General features: G+C 35.3%; 1 protein-coding gene across 4 annotated transcripts in view; it reads left to right on the top strand.

The window, feature by feature from the left end:
* Positions 1-21,181, top strand: part of POLQ (DNA polymerase theta) — a 110,159-nt gene that overhangs the window by 49,591 nt on the left and 39,387 nt on the right. For all 4 annotated transcript variants that reach the window (XM_020894162.2, XM_070466029.1, XM_020894164.2 and 1 more), the window contains 4 exons: positions 8,955-12,046; positions 13,873-14,016; positions 16,637-16,833; positions 20,369-20,609. In XM_020894162.2, the coding sequence (XP_020749821.2) occupies positions 8,955-12,046; positions 13,873-14,016; positions 16,637-16,833; positions 20,369-20,609 (3,674 nt within the window). The remainder of the gene's footprint in view (positions 1-8,954; positions 12,047-13,872; positions 14,017-16,636; positions 16,834-20,368; positions 20,610-21,181) is intronic.

Here is a 21,181-nt window from a genome sequence, read left to right as displayed (position 1 = left end):
GTTCAGCTAAAAGTTTATTAAGAGCTGTCTTATTATCAAGAGCCAGAGAGTCCAAGTATTTTTGTTAGATAGCTAGTGCTTTTGCAATGGAATCTGCAGTGTTCCCTAAGAGTTGAGGAAATGTTCCTGATGATATTCTTCTTTGTTTTAACTTTTAATCAGGGAAGTAGGGCCCTGCCAAAGGAAGCAGTTTTTGAATTGTGAATTCCTCCTGTTAAGCCTTTTTTAGAACACTTATGGGTCACAGTTAGATAACCTAAGAGGCATATTCCATAGGAGCCATGTAGACTCACATAGGAGCCATATAGGCATTCATAGACCCAAGAAGAATGATAACCACCACAGACAAAGACCTGTCAAGGCACAACCTTTCCTATTAAGCAAGTACTGATAATAGATTCATTCACAGGATTGTTGCATTTACCTGTTCAAGCCAGAGACCAGTCAGGTTTTTAGTGCATGTGGGAAGAGAATCTTCTATCCTGAAACAGAGTTATCCTGAATACTAAAGGTTATCTCTTCTTAGTAATGGCTTGGGAGATACAGATGAGGATGTTATCTTTCCAGGCCAATGTCAGAGTGAAATTAGGAAAGAAAAGGAGAAAGGGTTTCATGTTTTGCTAAAAGCAAGACTTGAATCTGGTGTCTGGGTGAAAGCAGTAGACATTGATGTCAACCACTTTCCTTATTCATTGCTTTGTTTCCTGTGTTGTACAGGACCAGATGTCAGGTGGTCTTCCTTAGCTGTGAGACTTAAAGAGTCAATACTTTGTATAGTTTTGCCACAATGTCAATGATCAGGAGCACTTGGTAACATCCCTTCTCACAGGGCTCAAGGGTGCCTTTGTTTTTAGTGATAGCTTCAAAGGTGCGAGGACTTCCCTGGTGGCTCGGACAGTAAAGAATCTGCCTGAAATGTGAGAGACCTGGGTTCAGTCCCTGGGTTGGGAAGATCCCCTGGAAGAGGGCATGGCAACCCACTCCAGTATTCTTGCCTGGAGAGTGCCCATGGACAGAGGAGCCTGGAGGACTATAGTCCATAGGGTCACAAACAGTTGGATATGACTGAGTGGCTAAGCGTAGCATAGGACAGCAGAAAGGTGCAAATGCAATTTTCCTCTCTTTAATTATCCTCTTTTTTTTTTAAACCAAAGATAATGACAGTATCACAGTAAAACTAATTTGTTTGCGTTAAACTTGATCTGATTATTTAAGTGCAGCAAGAATAGTTATTAACCATGCAGGTCCTTTTTTAATACTGCTTTGCTGGAACGTTGTAAACAAGGTACCAGGTTGAGAAGTAGAGTGAACTTCATCTGTACTTGCCATAGTCTTTATAGATTCTGCTGCCTTTGTTTGAAAGTCACATAGGTCATTTCTCTGCTACTCAGGTTCAATATCTTTAATGTGAGCCTCAATTTTGATGACAGAGGTTTTAGAAAGTAAGTGAACAGCAGTAAGAAAATTGTTTACTTGTTACCTATTTCTTATTGGGATCCCAGAGGATTGTCATACACAATTTTAAGATAATGACTAGAATTATCAGTTAGGATTATATCAGGTTATACCAAGTTTTCAGGAACTTCACACAGTTTCTGGAACACTTAAATACTTATACAAAAACAACATAAAGAAGGCTTACTCTTACTTCTTATTTGATAATGTTTCCCATGTGATGTACTATCAAACAAACCTAACATCTTTGTTCCAGAGGCCCTCTGGAAAATTTCAAAGTTAGTTTGTGGTCAAAAGACTTCATTTAAAATTTGATTTGGGGAAGTTTTGTTGAAGACATCAAATTGTTTGGACACTTGCCTAAATAGGATCACAGGTCAGTATGAAACAATACTTGTCTATTTAGCAGATGAAGAAAAACTAAGTGTTAGTTTTATATAAGTACACTATTGATAGTAAAACTTGATTTTTAAAACCCTTATAATTATTCAGTTTTAGCCAGCTTGATTACACGTGGTAAAATCTTATCTCTCTTCAGCTTTTTGTATAACTTTAGTTTATCCTTCATAACCAGAAGCTCTAATACAGACAAAATTACTCTCATTTCCCTTAACAAAATGCATCTTTATTACCCATGCCTTTTCTTAGCCAAGAACACATCCTGCTTTCCTTGTGTAGGGAGATGTTTCCTTTGTTGTTTCTTGTAACTTTAGTTACTTGTATTAGAATTGTAACCTCTGAAAACCTTAAGTTCTGGTGAAAATTTAGAAACTAAACAATTGTGGACTGCCTCTTATACTAGGATTCTGCAGCTTGGCAAATCATAAAGAGTTTATAACTTCTAGAAACATATGCTTTCTCATAGAAAAATTTCTCAGCATGGCACTGTTGACTGAAAAAAAAAAAGCACTATATGAGAGTTGTGAGACAATATTTGAGACAAAATGAGAAGTATAGCCCAGAAGACAGTATTTCAGATAGCTGAGAAACTGCTTGAATGAGGTAGAGGGGAAGGTCAGTGTTACATATGATTTTAGTGAAGAGGGTACCTGCAGTCAAGCACACATTTTGGCAGAGGCTTGCTGCTAGTCATGAGGAGCAAGTGTAACTGTTAATGATTTTAGTGCTTTTCTAGGTAGGAGGAGTTGTAAGAATTGGGCCCATAAACTCTTCTAACTATCTGAAGATGTGTTCTGCCTGTTTTTCCCAGAGCACTGCATGCCTGGGAAATTCCTGATTTCTCCACCCTGAACTCCTTTCAGGGGGTGTTGAAGGTCACATCTATAGCAGCTCAGGATTTAATCCTTGTGGGGGTAGATGGAAAGTGCCTATATTTGGCATCATCAAACACGCTTATTAATAATCCCAAGTTTTATCGCTAGTTTTTCAATAATAGGAAGCCAAAACTAGATAAACTTACATAAAGTAATCTTTTACCTATTGTGTCTTACTTGGAATGATCTAAATGTTCAATAAATTTCCATTACTTAACCTAGTCTTGGCAAAACTTTAGAGTTTTACACTAAAAATTCAGGAAGCTTGTTTGAAAAGTTTACCTAGAAAACTTTTAATTGTCCTTTTGTTTATTTAATTTACTTGTTTTAAACCAGCGGTCCTCAACTGTTTTAGCACCAGGGACTGGTTTTGTGGAAGACAATTTTTTTATAGACCAACGTGGGTGATGGGGGAGGTTTGGGGATGATTTAGGTGCATTACATTTATTGTACACTTTATTATTATTACTCGGCTTCACCGCAGATCATCAAGCATTAGATCTTAGAGTTTGGGAACCCCTGCTCTAAACAGTTATATTTAGATTATACTAAACATTTTACCATGCCAAATTATTTTTCTTATTGACAAATTTGTCAGCTTAAGTAGAATAAAAGTATTATAATAATACTGATAATTCTTAAGACAGCTCTGTTTTAATTAAATCAGTAAGCTTAAATTGGCTTTTATTTATTATAGATTACGTTAGATAACATAATCTTGAAAGCATCTAAGTTAGTTACATTCTTTAGAACTTTGGAATAGTGAATCCTTAAAACTTGTCTTTAGACCAAAAAATTAGAGCTCTTATTGTAGTCAATACTATACTTCCAAAAAATTTTAAAAAAGGATTACGCTTCTGAAGAAGATTTTTAACTCTATTTAGGTTATGTGTTTAATCTGGACATGGTATCATGAGTTTAGCACAAGTGATGCCATTTGGAGCCTCTGGTTTTTCTTTTTGAAAAACAGATTTTCACTTTTACTAGCCAGACAGATGAAAAATTATGTCTTGGTATGGTTTTAATATGCATTTTTATAAATGTGCAAGATGGTAAAAATTTTTTTTTCCAATTTTGAGGATTATTTAAAGAAATATATCTGAATTATCTGGTTATGTCTTTTCCTTATGTTTCTACAAAGTTTTAGTCTTTCTCCTCTTTTTTAAAGCATCTTAGAATCTTATCTTTTTAAAACTGATTAGGGTTCCAGCCATTCGTTTGACATGTATATTTCATAAGTTTTCTCAAAACTTACCAATTGTATTTTAACTTTATTGCATTATTTTTGCCATGCAGAATTTTCTTTTTATTTATTTTTTTTAGCAGTCTGTTTTTAATTTTTGCTTCTCAGTTGTCATAGTTAGAAAGTTTTTCATACAGTGAGATTAAAGAGGTATTCACATATTTTCTTCTAATATTCATCAGTTTGCATTTAGATTCCTGATGCGTTTAGAATTTAGTTTTGTGTATCGTGTTAAGCCTGGATCCAGTTTTATTTCTCAGTGGCTCTGATTTATAAAAGAGTTTATCTTTGTCCCAGTGATTTGAGATGCCACCATCATATATTAAATATCTGTATGTAATTAAGTCTATTTCTGGACTTTCTATTTTATTTACTATTCTTTCTATCAATTAATGAGCCAGCACCATGCTTTTATTTATAAAGGCTTTATAGTGTCTTTTAATGTCTGGTAGGGTAACTTCTGTCTTACAGTTTTTCAGTATTTTCCTGGCTATTCTTGCATGCTTGCCTATATGAAACTTAAAGTGCTTTTTGATATTTTATTGGAGTTGGGTTGAAATTTAATAGGACTGATTTGTCAGGAATTTTAAAATATTTTCCTCATACAGATTCTTAGGAGTTTTAGTTTTCTTCCTATAAATTTTCTACATTTTTTGTTAAATTTATTTTTATTATATTTAATCATTATTCTGTTTTAAATTGATGGTTGTCTTCTGTCTTTTCTACATAGTTATTATTTGAGTATGTAAAGGTTATTGAGCTTTATGTATTTTTTATCCATACTTTTTTTGTTAAAATTACTTATCATTTACCGTTGAATCAATTATTGATTCTCAAGGATTTTCCAGGTATTGTCATATCATTTGCAAATAGAGATATTTTACTTTTTCCCTAACAATTCTTGTGTTTCTGACAGATTTCTTTTGTCTAATTGAATTAGCTATTAATAATAGCACTATAGGTAACTGTAGTAGATAGTGGTAACAGAGATAGTGGACATTTTTGCTTTATGATCCTAGTGGAAATGCATCTGCTACTGTAATAAGATACTGGCTTTAGGGTTATGACATGTGTTTGTGTGAAAAGTGAAAGTCACTCAGTTATGTCCGACTCTTTGCGACCCCATGGGCTATACAATCCATGGAATTCTCCAGGCCAGAATACTGAAGCGGGTAGTCATTCCCTTCTCCAGGGGATCTTCTCAACCCAAGGTTTGAACGCAGGTCTCCCTCATTGCAGGCAGATTCTTTACCATTTGAACTGCCAGGGAAGCCCCATGTGTGTGTATGTACAATCATTTTAGGAAAATGTCCATTAATTGCAATTTTCTCAAATACTGTGTATCAGGAATGGGTATTAAATTTTGTTAAAGGGTTTTTCAGCATTAATGGAGATAGTCTTAGGTTTTTTTTTTTCCCCTTGTTACATCTGTTAGCATGTTATATTAAGATTTCCTACTACTCAATCAGTTTTACATTCCAGAATAAATTTCAGTTGGTTGTGGTATATTATTTTTTACATGATGCTGGATTCTATCTGCTAATATTTAATATGGTATACTTTTACATTGTTACCCATAAATAATACTAGTCGGTAGTTTTCATGCATGTGTTCGTGTGTGTGTTTGCACTATCTTTACTCAAGTTTTGATATCATTGTTTGGTATCCGATTTGCTTCATGAAAAACAGGAATATTTTTCCTTATTTTCAGTACTTTGGAACTGGTTAAAGTTTTGATATGATTACCTTATGAAACAATCCTGGATTGTGCCTTTTAGTGGGATTAGTTTTTTGACCAGCTTCTCTTTTATTTTTTCAAAAATCAGTCTCTTTAAACTTTCTACATCTAGTGGGGTCAGTTTTGGTAACCTTTCCGAACGAAATTATTTGTTTCATCTGGAGTTTCAAATATATTTTCATAGAGATCTGTAAATAAGTCTGTTAGGAATTTAAAATATTTCTTCCATTTTTCTTTTTGGATTTGTTACTTTGTAAATTTCTACTTTCTTTTTTTTCCTTGATCAGATCAACTTGTGGTCTATTTTGTAAATTTAAAAAATCATATATTTTGTTTTACTGATGAGGTCTACTAAAAAAAAATCTACCTCATTCATTCCTTTTTTTTTTTCATTTCTTATTTTTGAATTTTATTACTTCCCACTGCTTTCTTTTGTTTTACTTTGTCATACTTTTTCTAGTTACTTTGTTGAACTAGAAATTTAATTTGTTGACATTTATGTTTTTATTGATAAATAAAATGCCGCATTTTTAATTTTGATACTATAAATTTAGTACTGTGAATTTTCCTATGGTCGCTTATTTTAAATGTAGCCAGAGATCTGATATTTAAGGCTTTCATTATTTTCTTTATAGGAATTATGGAATTTGCATATTTTCCCTTTTTGGCTGGGTGGAAGTTCTTTTTTTGTTGTTAGTAATTTCTAGTTTTATTGCATTGTAATCTAAGTGTGTTTTATAACATTTCTCCATTATGAAATTCACTAACAGTTTGTTTCCTAATATAGAATATGATAAATACAAACTGGATAGATACACTCTCTATAATAAAAATAAAATGAGATATTTTCACAAAATCTACCTTATTATGTTAATTATGTCTTATTCATTCCCCAGTGCCAGTACTTCATCTTTCTTTGAATTATTTATTAAAGTCTACGAGTTGTTGGTGTACTTCTCTCTTTGTCTCCTTGTGTCTCTTCCAGTGTTTGCTGATTGGTTCTTATTTAGAGTGTAACTATTCATAGTAAATATGACTGATAGATAATTATCTTTATTGTGCTTTTGGTTTTGAGCATTAAATTATACCCTTCTTGGAGTGCCCCTCACTGCTTTCTTCTTGTTTCCCTTTGCCTGGAAATTCCTTTTCCCATCCCTTTATTTTTAGCCTTCTTGAATCGCTTTGTTTTAAATGTGCTTTTTGTGTACCACATTGAGTCGTAGTAGTGTTTTGCTTTCTGATACAAATTAAAAATCTTTTTCTGTGTGTGTGTGCTTTGAAAATTTATAATGTAATTCCTCATTTTAATTTTTTAATAATTAAAAATAACACATGAACATCTGAAGATCTTTTAAGTAGATAATGTAATTCTGCTCACATTGATATGAATGTCTGGTGTAAATTCTCTCAAATTATTTTATGATTATGTATTATGTAATGTTTGCTGTTTCTTTATCTAAGGGTACTCTTTGGTGCTTTATTTTTAAATTTAGAAAGGTGTATATTTTTGTTTTATTGGGTACCTTTTATTATCTGGTTTGTTAAGATTTTAATTGTATTCCATAATTCCTATCTATTGCTTTAACAGCAGTCACTGACATTGAACTTACTTTAGCTTTCTTTTACCCTCTACCTTTTCCTTCCATTTTCAAAGTGCATTATTTCTACCTTATCTCAATATGTAAATTTTGTACATTAATTTTTCACCTTTGTCTCCTTGTAGGGGTAGGAATGGAAGATAAATATAACCTACATTTTTAGTTATTCAGATTTTTACCATCGTTCTTACTGCTGAGGTGTTCCTTCCTCTCTTTGAACAGATGAAACTTATCCTCTAGTAGATTTAGATTTCATGAGGAGGGCTTATATAATATAGAATTCTCCAAGTTCTTGTATGTTTAAAATCGTTTTTCCATAACCTTAATATTTGAAGCACATCTTGGTTGGACGGCCTATACTTTCTTTTATTGGGTTTTTTGAAAATGTTATCTCTTTGCTTTGTATGCTGTTTTTGAGATTTCTGATGGAAGTATGATTCTTTTGCCCTTCCAGATATGTAGGCCTTGAGGTTTATTTTTCATATCTTTGAAGTTTGATAGTTTTACTAGGTGTTTTAACTATTTCTTTGGAACAAAGTACTTAAGTTAGTGTCTTAAAAGCAACTAGTATTATATATTATCTCAGAGTTTCTCCAAGTCATGAACTGGGGAGTAACTTTCCTCATAGCTCTGGTTTGAGTTTCTCATAGAGTTGTAGTCATCTGAAGGATTGACTTAGATCTGCTTTTAAGATAACTCACACACATGCTGGCAATTTGGTGTTCAGTTCTACACATGAGCTTCTCCATAGAGCTTCATGACACCCTTATGCCTTGATGCTTGGCTTCCCTTAGAGTGATTGACCCAAGAGAGAGCAAAATGGAAGCTGCAGTGTCTTTTATGGCCTAGCCTCAGTTTTTTAATTGTGGATGAGATGCTAAATTGGTCCCTGTTCTTCTTTCTTCACTAGAAATAGAAATTTCTTTGCTTCCATAATTTTTATGGAAAATTAAGTTTTCCTCATCCTGTTCATCTTCTTTTGATGATATTGCAGTTACATATATGTTTGACTATTCAGGGTGTAGAATCTATTATTTTACTATGAAGAGCACTGATATTTTATCAGTCAGTTAGCTTGGTTGAGCTCAAACTTTTCTAGGCAATAGTTCAAATCTCTGTTTAGTTGTGTAGACTTTTACCTAGCTGCTTGGAGTCTGCATCCACTTGCATAGTTTTGATGTCAGCTAAATATTTGGGCAGAATTTATAGGAAAAATTTTTGGTTCTCCTCTGTATCTCTCAGTTCTGAATTCTCTCGCTTCATTTTGTATCTCTTGTAGTTACTCTGAACTCTGTTTCACATTCTATCGATAAACTCTAGTTTTCCATTTAAGGATTCTGTCTTAGTGAGGCCTTCCCTGATGATGCTATTTAAAAATTGCAGAGCCACTCATACATTTCTGGTGCTTCATTTTTTTTTTAACACAACTGTTACCTATCAACAGTTAACACAGTATGTGTTTTAACGTTTTTTTAAATTTTCTGATTTCCCCAATTAGAATGTAAGTTCTTTGAGAGTCGATATACTTTCTTCTTGTTCAGTGCTATTTCTTCAGTTCCTAGAAAAGCTCAGATTGATGCTTAATAAATACTTTATTAATGAATGAATCAATGCATTAATTAATTTCGTTCCTATCTCTTGTATAGTACTCGAAAGGCAGTGGATGAGGAAGAGGAAGCAGTTGAAGAGCGTCGAAATATGCGAACTATTTGGGTGACAGGCAGAAAAGGTTTAAGTGAAAGGGAAGCAGCAACCCTTATAGTAGAAGAAGCCAGAATGATTCTGCAGCAGGACTTAGTTGAAATGGGACTGCAATGGAATCTACATTCCTTTTTGAATTCTGATACACACTTATTGACCAGCAGTGAGTCAGAAGTAAAAGAACACAAACTTATATCTCAAACTAAGAGTTCTTATAAAAGATTAACATCAAAGAAAAAAAGTGACACAATATTTAGTGATTCTGTTAATCACTTACCAGATACCATGCAAGATTTAGATAAAAGTAGAGAGTTTACAGATTCCTTTTATTGTAAATTTCAGGATGGGCATCAAGAGTGTCATCATTCCATTTCCAGAGCCAAAAAACAGGCTTCTTTGAGTATTAAGAAAGGAAAGCTAGGAACATCTCTGAATAAGGGGAAAGCAAGCACTTCGAAAGTTGTTCAGACTCTCTCATCAAGGAAAACAAAAAAAGAAGCTTTAAATTTTAGTTCAGAAAAGATGAGTACAACCTCTCAATCTTGGAAACATGGTAAGCATCGAAAACGATCCAGAGACAGTAGCCCTGTGAAAGACAAAAAGATACTTAGAATCAATTTACAAGAACGGACTATGTCTAATTCTATTCATTGTGAAGACTCTTTTACTCTAGATGAGATGAGTATGGAATTTAGAAGTCCAGAGCCATTTGCTAAAAACATATCTTTCTGTGCTGACAGAAGATATAACATAATACCATTTGCATCACAAACAGAACAAAGTTGTTCAAAGAACAATAAAATACCTAATGATATTCTTGGGGAACACTTTATTACAGGATCTCAGAGTAAACATGTGATTCAAGTCACTAGTGTGGTCAGTGAAAATGGAAGAGGATTAGCTGTTGAATCAGAAAAAAAAAATAAAGTGGTGACACAAAGTGATTCAAAAATCCAGAATGTTTATGTGAAACACCATGACACCCATCCAGTTCACCAGTGCCTGGAAAAGCAATTTAATAAAGAGACAAACACTCACACCAAACTGAATAAAACAATAGCAAAACAAATACCCTATGAGACACACAGCAATTATATGAATAGAGACTCAAATGTTGTTATGAAATGTGAAAGTACAGAGTTAAATGCTGAGGAAAATAGATCAAGTAATCTTAAGGCATCAGGAGATATCATAAGCAGCACTGAGATACCCAGTGAAGTACATCTACCAAGTAGAGCTTTTGGTAAATTAGGAGGCCAGCCTGAGAATATTCTAAATACTCTTGGAGTACAAGGAAAAACAGATGCTTATACAGCAGACAGAACTAAAAATAATCATGTTTCTGACTTAGGTTTAGATCTCTGTGATCTTGAAGATAGTTTCTACCTGGATACTCAGTCAGAGAAAATAATTCAGCAGATAGCAACTGAAAATGCCAACCAAGAAGGACCCAAGGACACCAACCTGGCAACAGGGATGATTCAGAAGAACCTAGACAAACAGAGCTCAATGAGCTCCTTTCAGAAAGAGACTCATGTTGCTTTTCCAAGTGAACAGCGTTCACTAGGAATGACAGATCATTTGAAACATAAGACTCTAGATGTTGTGAAGCAAAGCAGTGGTTCACGTGAGGTCGATAACGTGACTCCAGAAAGCCCAATTTTTTATTCTCCAATACTAGTAGGGGAAAATGGCCCATGTTTTAAAGGCAATGAACTTTCTGTTACTGACTCCCAATTAAATAGTTTTCTTCAAGGTTATCAAACACAAGAAGCTATGAAGCCAGTTATACCTGTGGTTCTTCAAAAGAGAACTACTGATACAGAAGTAGAGTGTCTGCCAGTTCCTGAAACAAGTTTGAATTTGAGTGGTAGTTTACTGTTTGACAGTTTCAGTGAAGACTACCTTATAAAAGAACAACGACCTGATGGGCAAGAAAAAGAACACCTTCCTTCTGAAATAACATCAGTCCATTTTGATGATTCTCTGTGTCTACAACCAGAGGGCATAATTAAAAAACCGGATATGAATGAGAATCAAGATAATCAGCAGCCATTATCTTGTTTCAGTGATGAGTCTATTGTATTTTCAGAAATCGATTCTGTCCATATGGTTGCAGCTTTGGACAATGTAGACATATTTCCTGTCCAAGAGAAACATAATACTGCAGAATCTCTAAAATTACTGAAATTGAGTGATCCAGTGACTGTAGGTAATGATTATTTCCAAAGAGAAGTAATTGGAGGAGATAAAAGGTCTCAAAAATCCAAGTTAACTGGCACAAGACAAGATAATTCATTTCTGTGGTCAGGAGCATCATTTGATTTAAGTCCAGGACTGCAAAGGATTTTAGACCAAGTGTCTAGTCCTCTAGAAAATGAAAAGCTAAAATTAACTGCTACAGACTTGCCCAGTTTGAATGGAGAAAATGCAGAGGTAAATGACAGACATGAAATGATTTCAAATATGGAGCCAAATCAAGTACAAGGAATTCCATTTTCCCCTAAAATTGTAGTAAGAGGCGGTATTGAGGCACCACAGAATGATGTTATTCATGGTGAAACCTCCCTCTTGCTTTGTAAAGAAAACTGTATAGTTCAGGATAATGGACTCATTCCTCCTACACCTATTCCTTCTGATTCTAAGTTGGCATTTCCAGATATTCTTGGAACATCTGTGAAACTTAAGAAAATTAGTAATGGTTTTAAACTTGGTGAAAGTTCTTTGTTTGGCTCACCTTCCAATAATAAAAACCATGATTTACATCCAGGGAGTAGAAATGGTTTTAAAGATAACAGTTCTACTAGAGACACAAGTTTTTCACCGGAGTTACCGCAGAATGGGTCACAGTTAACTCTAGCCTCATGCAGTCCTGAAAGTTTGGCCATAATTGATGTAGCAAGTGACCAAACTCTCTTTCAAACATTCATGAAGGAATGGCAAAGCAAAACTCGTTTCTCCATCTCACTGGCTTGTGAAAAGATCAGTAATTTGACATCTTCTAAAAGTGCTACTATTGGTGGTATGTTTAAGCAAGGTAAGATTTTTAAAAAAAATCTTTTACATTTGTATGTAAAATAGTGTGACTGAGACTTTGCAGAATTGGATATTAAATGTAATAAATTTGTTCAAAGTTTAATAAGTTTCTCCTGTATAGGTTTACATGTAGAACAGCCTTACTGTTCAGCGCAACTAGGTTAATAATAATAGCCCTCTGGTATAAGAGATGGGGGACATCTGGACACGTGGGTAGGAGAGCTGAGCAGTGAGGCCAAGAGCTCAAAGCTGGTAGACTGAAAAAGTGCAGACCACTAGGACACTGTTTGTTCCTCTGGCTCTGATCTGTTGTTGTGCCTGGGGTCTATCAGTCCTGTGTCTGCCTCCTTCCAAGTGGGCCAGAGAGCCCATCTGAACAGCCTTGCTATCGCAGCTCCACATAGGAGTTCCATACCAGTATTGTCTCCCAAGACACTGACCCAACAGCCGAGCTTATTGCTACTGGAGACACCACAGCTGGTGTGTCTGGTTCAGAGGCCAGAATTAGAGCAGTGTTTGACAGCTTAATGCTTGGCTGTGCCAGGAACCTGTCTCTCAAATAGCAGCTCGCTCTTCTGTGCCATTCTGGGCTTTGCCCTGGCTGAGGCCATAGGGCTTTTCTGTTTGGTTGTCTTGCTCATCTCTGTTTTGTGAGGCTCTGTGGAAGTTTCTCATACATATTTGCTGCTTTCGCTCTTGGTCATGCCTGGCATTAGTGTGAAGTGTGCTGAGCTTTACCATTAAACACATTTCTCTTAAGAAATCATATATATACACATATATATGTATATATATAATATATTAGTTTGAGTATGTTTGTAAAGTTTAAGATGTATATTTTGAATATGGTTCAGCTTTTTTATGGCACCATAATGATATGGTTTTAATTAATTAAAATATAACTGATTTACAATATTGAATTAGTTTTGGGTATACAGTGATTTGGGTATATAGTGACTCAGTTTTTTATAGATTATACTCATTTAATGTAAAATAATGGTTCTATTTCCCTTTGCTGTATAGTATATTCTTAGAGCTGACTTATACATTGTAGTTTGTACTAATTAATCTTCCACTGCTATCTTGCCCCTCAAACCTCCTTTTCCTCAATCACTGATTTATTCTCTTTATCTGTGAGTCTGTTTATCTTTAGTTATATTCATTTGTTTAATTCTTTAGGTTCCACATATAAATGATAATATACAGTATTTGTTTTTCTGTCTGACTTATTTTACTCAGGTCCATTCATGTTGTTGCAAATGGCAGACATGATGCTCATGAATTATTTTCTCTTAAACTGTAATATCCTTATTCACTTATGTCATAACAGGAGTACATAACAAATAGGCATTATATTTTCACAGTGTGTATTAGCTATGTTTTCCAAGACTTATCTCAAGTAGAATTTATACCTCCACTGATAGTCATGGAATTCATGAATTTCATACTGCAGTGTTGACCACAAAACCTCACAGGACTCTTCCAGGTTTTCAGAGAATTAAAACTTTTGGTCAAATAATACCATGTATCCCTGTCTTATTTCATGACAGTAATGATTCAGTATTATGGGGGATAGCTGTAGTCAGCTTGACAGCATGTTGTGGAAATCAAAGATTTGATGAAATTTCTTAAATCTCTGTATTTATGAATAAGTTTGTTCATAAAGTTCTAGAAAGATCTTATAAACATCTAAAAATGACTATTCATATAATGCAAATTGTAGGGGATCTGAAAAATTTGATTATCAAATGGTTTTTATTATCATATTTAATGTTCAATTTAATGACTTTTAGAGATTTTAAACTATTTCACTTTGAATTTACATAGTTAGTTTCCCTCAAGAAGCCTCTATTAGAGATGATGGATTTCCTGTTAAAGACTGTGATGACATGTTGGTGGTTGGGCTTGCAGTATGCTGGGGTGGAAAAGATGCTTACTATTTTTCACTGCAGAAGGAACAAAAGCATTCTGGTGAGTAATCACTATTTCTCTAAGTTATTATATAATTTTAATGCAACCTTTATGAGGATAGTCACATTTTTGTTGAAATAGTCTCCTGATACTTACCTAGACTTTATTTTTAGTAATAAGAAAAACTTTTTCATTTTTAAAAAAATCCTGGCTATTGTGTACATTATTTCACATATTAACTGGAATAATGTTTTAAGAAGCACCCACCAATACCCCCTTTCTCCCTTCTGCTTGTCACATGGAGCTATTAATACTACGTCTTCTTTCGGGGGGGTAGTGGAGCCTTAATGACTTGCTGGCCACCAGGAAAATTTGTTTCTGAAGACTGGATCAAAGCAGTTTCTTTACAGGCTTTTTTCCTCCTGTTTAGTATATCTGGAACTCATTTAGAAGCAGTGATGAGCTAGACATCTACAGTAGTTGAATCACACAGCCTTTGGAGAAGCCTTATAGTTAAAAGGATATGATCTAGAAATAATTTGTGAGCTGATTATGGTGGTTGGATACCTAGTTGGTTATTAGGTTTTAGGAGCAGAATTAATAAGGAAACATTTTAAAAGATGCTGTATAATGTCTATTCCTGAGTAAGCATGAAATATTTTCAGTTGTTTTGTAGGAAAACATCTTATGGTGAGTAGTTACTTGAACTTCTTTTATTTTAGATGTAGTTTTACACATTCATACTAAACTTCTCTGTAAAATTAGTTCCTTTTTAAAAAATTTACTTCCAAATAACTTTTTTGTCATTTCAATTCACTTTCTGAGAAATGTAGATTTATTTTTAGAATCTTAATGTTTAGAATTTTCTCCCATCTAATTAGAGCTCATTCCTGTTGAGCTATTTCAAATCCTAAAAGATGATGCTGTGAAAGTGTGGCACTCAATATGCCAGCAAATTTGGAAAATTCAGCAGTGGCCACAGGACTGGAAAAGGTCAGTGTTCATTCCAATCCCAAAGAAAGGAAATGCCAAAGAATGCTCAGACTACCGCACAATTGCACTCATTTCACATGCTAGTAAAGTAATGCTCAAAATTCTCCAAGCCAGACATCAGCAATACGTGAACTGTGAACTTCCAGATGTTCAAGTTAGTTTTAGAAAAGGCAGAGGAACGAGAGATCAAATTGCTAGCATCCTCTGGATCATCAAAAAAGCAAGAGAGTTCCAGACAAAACATCTATTTCTGCTTTATTAACTATGCCAAAGCCTTTGACTGTGTGGATCACAATAAACTGTGGAAAATTCTGAAAGAGATGGGAATACCAGACCACCTGACCTGCCTCTTGAGAAACCTGTATGCAGGTCAGGAAGCAACAGCTAGAACTGGACATGGAACAACAGACTGGTTTCAGAAAGGAAAAGGAGTACATCAAGGCTGCATATGGAGAAAGAAATGGAAGCCCACTCCAGTATTCTTGCCTAGAGAATCCTGTGGACAGAGGAGCCTGGTGGGCTGCTGTCCATAGGGTCACATAGAGTCAGACATGACTGAAGCAACTTAGCATGCATGCATGCAAGACTGTGTATAAGTTAAATATACAGCTTATTTAACTTATATGCAGAGTACATCATGAGAAACGCTGGGCTGGATGAAGCACAAGCTGGAATCAAGATTGCCGGGAGAAATATCAATAGCCTCAGATATGCAGATAACACCATCATTACAGAAAGTGGAGAAGAACTAAAGAGCCTCTTGATGAAAGTGAAAGAGGAGAATGAAAAAGTTGGCTTAAAGCTCAACATTCAGGAAACTAAGATCATGGCATCCAGTCCTGTCACTTCATAGCAATAGATGGGGAAACAATGGCTGACTATTTTTCTGGACTCCAAAATCACTGCAGATGGTGATTGCAGCCATGAAATTAAAAGACGCTTACTCCTTGGAAGGAAAGTTATGACCAACCTAGACAGCGTATTAAAAAGCAGAGACATTACTTTGCCAACAAAGGTCTGTCTGGTCAAGGCTATGGTTTTTCCAGTAGTCATGTATGGATGTGAGAGTTGGATAATAAAGAAAGCTGAGCGCCAAAGAATTGATGCTTTTGAACTGTGGTGTTGGAGAAGACTCTTGAGAGTCTCTTGGACTGCAAGGAGATTCAATCAGTCCATTCTGAAGGAGATCAGTTTTGGGTGTTCACTGGGAAGACTGATGTTGAAGCTGAAACTCCAGTACTTTGGCCACCTGATGCAAAGAGCTGACTCATTTGAAAAGACCCTGGTGCTGGGAATGATTGAGGGCAGGAGGAGAAGGGGACGACAAGAGGATGAGATGGTTGGATGGCATCACTGACTCAATGGACATGAGTTTTGGTAGGCTCCAGGAGTTGGTGAGGGCCACGGAGGCCTTGGCGTGCTGCAGTTCATGGGGTCGCAAAGAGTCAGACATGACTAAGCGACTGAACTGAACTGGACTGAATTAGAGCATTATAAATCACCTAGTCCAAACCTTAATTTTTAGATTATAAAACACTGCATCCAGGCCAACATGACCTGGATAATAAGGTCATGCCGAACTAAATTCTGAGGCTTTTGAGTTTTTTTCAATCTTAGCACTAAAGATTGCTACTTCAAATGAATGTGTTTACTTTTTGCCTTAATTTTTTTTTTTTTTTTTTTTAAGAAATTAGTGCCAGTTTGATCCCACCTTCTCTGGATCCAGGCCTGACTGTGAAGGATAGATTGTGGCACCTTCAATCTTGCTTTCACAAGAAATCTGATAAAGAACGTTCTGTTATTGTCTATGACTTCATCCGGAGTTATAAAATTCTTCTTCTGTCTTGTGGCATCTCCCTGGAACAAAGTTATGAAGATCCTAAGGTTTCTTGTCTTATTTAAACAATTTTTGTATACTTCAAAAAATATTATAATGTTTAGGGTTAATTCTTAAATGACTTGGTACTTATGTAGCTTCAAACACTGTAGGTTAAGTAGTTTAGGGTAGTCACTCCTTTGTCCAGTAATCGCATTCATCCAGAACAGATTATTATTAGCACCAGATGCCTCTATGTAGATAAAAACAGAGATGTTATAAATTCTAAGAACTAGTTCATACCTTTTTCAGAGACTTAAAAAGTTTCCATTTTGTTCATATGTTCTAAATTTTCTATCTCATAGTAAGTTCGAAATGAAAGGAGAACTGTCAGATTTAGATGCATAATAGCAGGATATTTTAAATATCCGTGAGGATAGAGGCAGAAAATAGTAAAAGCGTATACAGATATAAGAGATCACAAAGGATAGTTAGAGGCCATTTAGCATAGGGATAAATGGCCTTATTAATCCATGAGAACTTTTCCATATAATAGCAAACTGATACACTGTTTATTATAAAAATGACTGAATTATTAAGGAAAGAGTAACTAATGTTATTGTAATATACACTTATATGATTATACATAAACATATAATGCACTTTCAGAAGACATTTATCTATTGGATCATAGCCCTGAAAGGGATATCATTTTTTTCCCCTTTTTGAGACTAGAATACATGAGGTGTGTGGAATATTAATTGAATTGAGATATGATATTAATTGGTTGTTACCAATATAATCAATGATAATAAGATAATTTTTTAGCTTCTTTAGCTTTTTTGGCAGAGATTTTTGAGGGCATTGGGGCTTCCCTGGTAGCTCAGCTGGTAAAGAATCCGCCTGCCATGCAGGAGACCCCAGTTTGATTCCTGCATTGGGAAGATCCACTGGAGAAGGGATAGGCTACCCTCTCCAGTATTCTTGGGCTTCCCTGGTGACTCCGCTGGTAAAGAATCTGCCTGCAGTGCAGGAGACCTGGCTTTGATCCATGGGTTGGGAAGATCCCCTGGAGAAGGGAACAGCTACCAACTCCAGTATTCTGGCCTGGAGAATTCCATGGACTATGTAGTCCACGGGGTTGCAAAGCGTTGGACACAACTGAGTGACTTTCACTTCACTTTGAAGGCATTATCAGGTAAACTAATGACACTGTCTTTTCTAAATTTCAAACCAGACTTTGTTTATGTGATACATTTCATATAGTTTCTAAACTGACTTTTTACTGGATATAAAAGGTTATCATTTAATTTTGATGTTTCAGAGTCCAAAATGAGAATATGGGTAATATGAGCTTCTTAAAGCTACAGTAGCATCCCAGATTTACAAAGCAACTTTGGTGTAAACCATTTGAAATATTCCATACTTGGTTTTACTAATCACAGCATTTTTGACGTAAGAGAAACTATTAATTTATAAAATTTCACTTTTATAAGATACATTTGCCAACTTTTACATCAGACTCTCTTATTCAGTACCTCTAAAAGGGTTATGATCACTAGTTTCTAATGGTGGGGGCCTGTTTCTGTACCACTAGCAGTTCTCTGGGTACCAGCTGGAGGTCCAACAGTTCAGTTCAATTTGGTCACTGTCTACCTGGAAATAGCATCAAATCCCATAGGCTAAGGGCTCAGTCCCACAAGCCCCCAACTTCAGGCACTAGTTGCAAGCCCAGCTTATTAACTGTGCTTCTGGTCAACCAGCTGTAAATAAATTAGATTCCTATAACCCCCTCCTTGAGTTTGGTTAATTTGTTAGAGGAGCTAACAGAACTTAGAAAATGGTTTACTCACTAGATTACTGACTTATTACAGAGGATATTAAAGGACACAGATCAACAGCCAGATGAAGAGATGTATAAGGCGAGGTTTGAAAGAAGAGGTGTGGAGCTTCTGTCCTTTGTAGGCTTGCCACTCTCCCCCAGTCTTCTTGTAATTACCAACCCAGAAGCTCTGTGAACCCTTCCTTTTGGGTTCCTGTGGAGGTTTCATTATATAGGCACAATTGATCAAATCATTGGCCATTGGTTATCAGTTACTCTTTAGCCTCTTCCTCTAACCAGGAATTCGGGGAGGTGGAACTGAAAGTTCCAGCTCTCCTGTCACAGGATTGATTACCCCTGGCAACTAGCCTGCGTTCTTAGATGACTTCAGGGTACTCCAAGACACTGTATTAGCATAACTAAAGATAACCTTTCTCTCTCCTGCGAGAGCTCAGTGTGTCCAGCTCTCTGTGATCCTTTGGACTGTAGTCCACCAGACTCCTGTCCATGGGATTTTTCAGGCAAGAATTCTGGAGTGGGTTGCCGTTTCCTCCTCCAAGGGGTCTTCCTGACCCTGGAATCCAGCCTGCATCTGCTGCATCACAGGCATGTTCTTCACCTGCTGAGCCATCTGGGAAGCCCGCCTTATCTCTGTTGGGAAGACCCAATTTATATTTCTTATTATAATATACAAGATTGTGCCCCCCTGTAAAACTGAATTCTTAGCCTATAATAGAAGTAACCAAGTCATTTAGAAATGCTTAAGATTATGAACAAGGTTTAGATTCCTTATTTTAAATCCAATTTCAAACTGCTTGAATCTAGTATTAGAAAATGCAAGTCTTCTAGTCTCATAGGGAAGCTAAGAATAGCAGTCCAATCACAGCTTGAATGGTCATGGTGACAGGTCCTCATCTTTAAGAGAAAGCCTTATGCATTCTAAAATACTGTATGTGAACTTGTAATGGTTAAATGTTTATGTCTCACTTCTTCCTATGTTGAAAATTAAATAAACCTAAAACTATATTGGCCCATCTTTATTGTAATATTAGGTAAGCCAAAGTCAGCCTCAATGGAAAAGAAACCCAGCTGCATTTTCAGAAATCTGATTTTTGTTAGCCCAAAGGCATTTGATTTTCAAGGTGACTTCTGAAGTAAATCAGCAGGTACATTGCCATAATGGAAAAGTATAACTTTTTCTTCTTTGAAGGTCACTGCTCTTATTGGTTTAAAAAAAAAAAAGTAACCAATTATCCTTTCCTTATCCTGGTGCAGTTGTCCTTTCCTTCTCTCCTGGGAAGACCACTGAATAAGTATTAAGTGTATTAAGTAAAAATGAATGAGATTAAAAATGAGCTTTCTTTTTTTTTTTTTCAGAAGTAACAAGGAGTTTTATTTTTTATAACAGCTTTATAAGAGTATAATTGATATACAATAAGCTGTACATATTTATTATACACAAATGGTGAGTTTTGATGTATGTTTACACAAGTAAAGTCATTACCACAATTGAAATAATTAACATATTTATCATCTCCAAAAGTTTTCTTTTGATCCTTTGTAATCCCTAATGCCCATCTTTCTTTTCACTGTCCCTCCACCACCCATTTCCAGGAACTGCTGATGAGCTTAATGTGACTATAAATATTAAAGATTTTATATAAATCACATCATATAGTATATACTCATAAAAATGAGCTTTCTTTTTTCCCCTTTTAATTTAAGGATACAGAAATGTCTTTGGAAAATCAAGAAAATATTCTGATTGTTATCCCATTCAGGTGGCGTGCTGGTTACTAGATCCAGATTCCAAGGAGCCGACTCTTCACAGCATAGTTTCCCGTTTTCTTCCTCATGAGCTTCCACTCCTGGAAGAGATAGAGACTGGCCAAGGAATTCAAAGCCTAGGGCTGAATGTCAGCACTGAGCATTCTGGACGATACAGAGCATCTGTAGAGTCCATTCTCATCTTCAACTCTATGAATCAACTTAATTCTTTGTTGAACAAGGAAAACCTTCAAGGTAAAAAAACAGTTACTGGCATTTTTATGATGTTGTAAGATTGGGGATAGTTCTGTATTTAGTCACTCTGTCACAGGTGGATAAATTACACTTTTTTTTTTTTAATATAAGGTATACTTTTTATGCAAACCCTTTCTTTTGATTGTCTAGTGCAGGAGTCAACATAATTTTTTCTGTAAAAAGCCAGATAGTGACTAGTTTTGATTTAATCAGGAATATTCAGCTCTACCATCATAGCATGAAAGCAGCTATAGACAGCATGAAAATGAGTGTTCCAATAAATCTTTATTTACAAAAACAGACATCTGGCCCCAGATTGGCCATAGTTTGCTGACCTCTGGCTTTACTATAGTGAAGTAAGTTAGAGCATTTTATTCATTTATTCCTAATTTTATATTTGAATGTTATCAAATGGTTTTAGAAATACACTTAGTATGTATCTTGTATGGATTTAAAACAGTGAACTATTTTCTTTGTAGAATTCTTTAACAATTATTTTTTTCAGCAAAGTGTATTCATGTGAATCTTTTTTTTCCCCCCTTGTGAGAAATAGTGTGGATTTATTGTGCAGG

The sequence above is a fragment of the Odocoileus virginianus genome, chromosome 4, assembly GCF_023699985.2.
Source record: "Odocoileus virginianus isolate 20LAN1187 ecotype Illinois chromosome 4, Ovbor_1.2, whole genome shotgun sequence".
Classification (NCBI taxonomy): domain Eukaryota; kingdom Metazoa; phylum Chordata; class Mammalia; order Artiodactyla; family Cervidae; genus Odocoileus; species Odocoileus virginianus.
The sequence above is the reverse complement of the archived record's forward strand: the minus strand, read 5'-3'. Positions and strand labels throughout refer to the sequence as shown.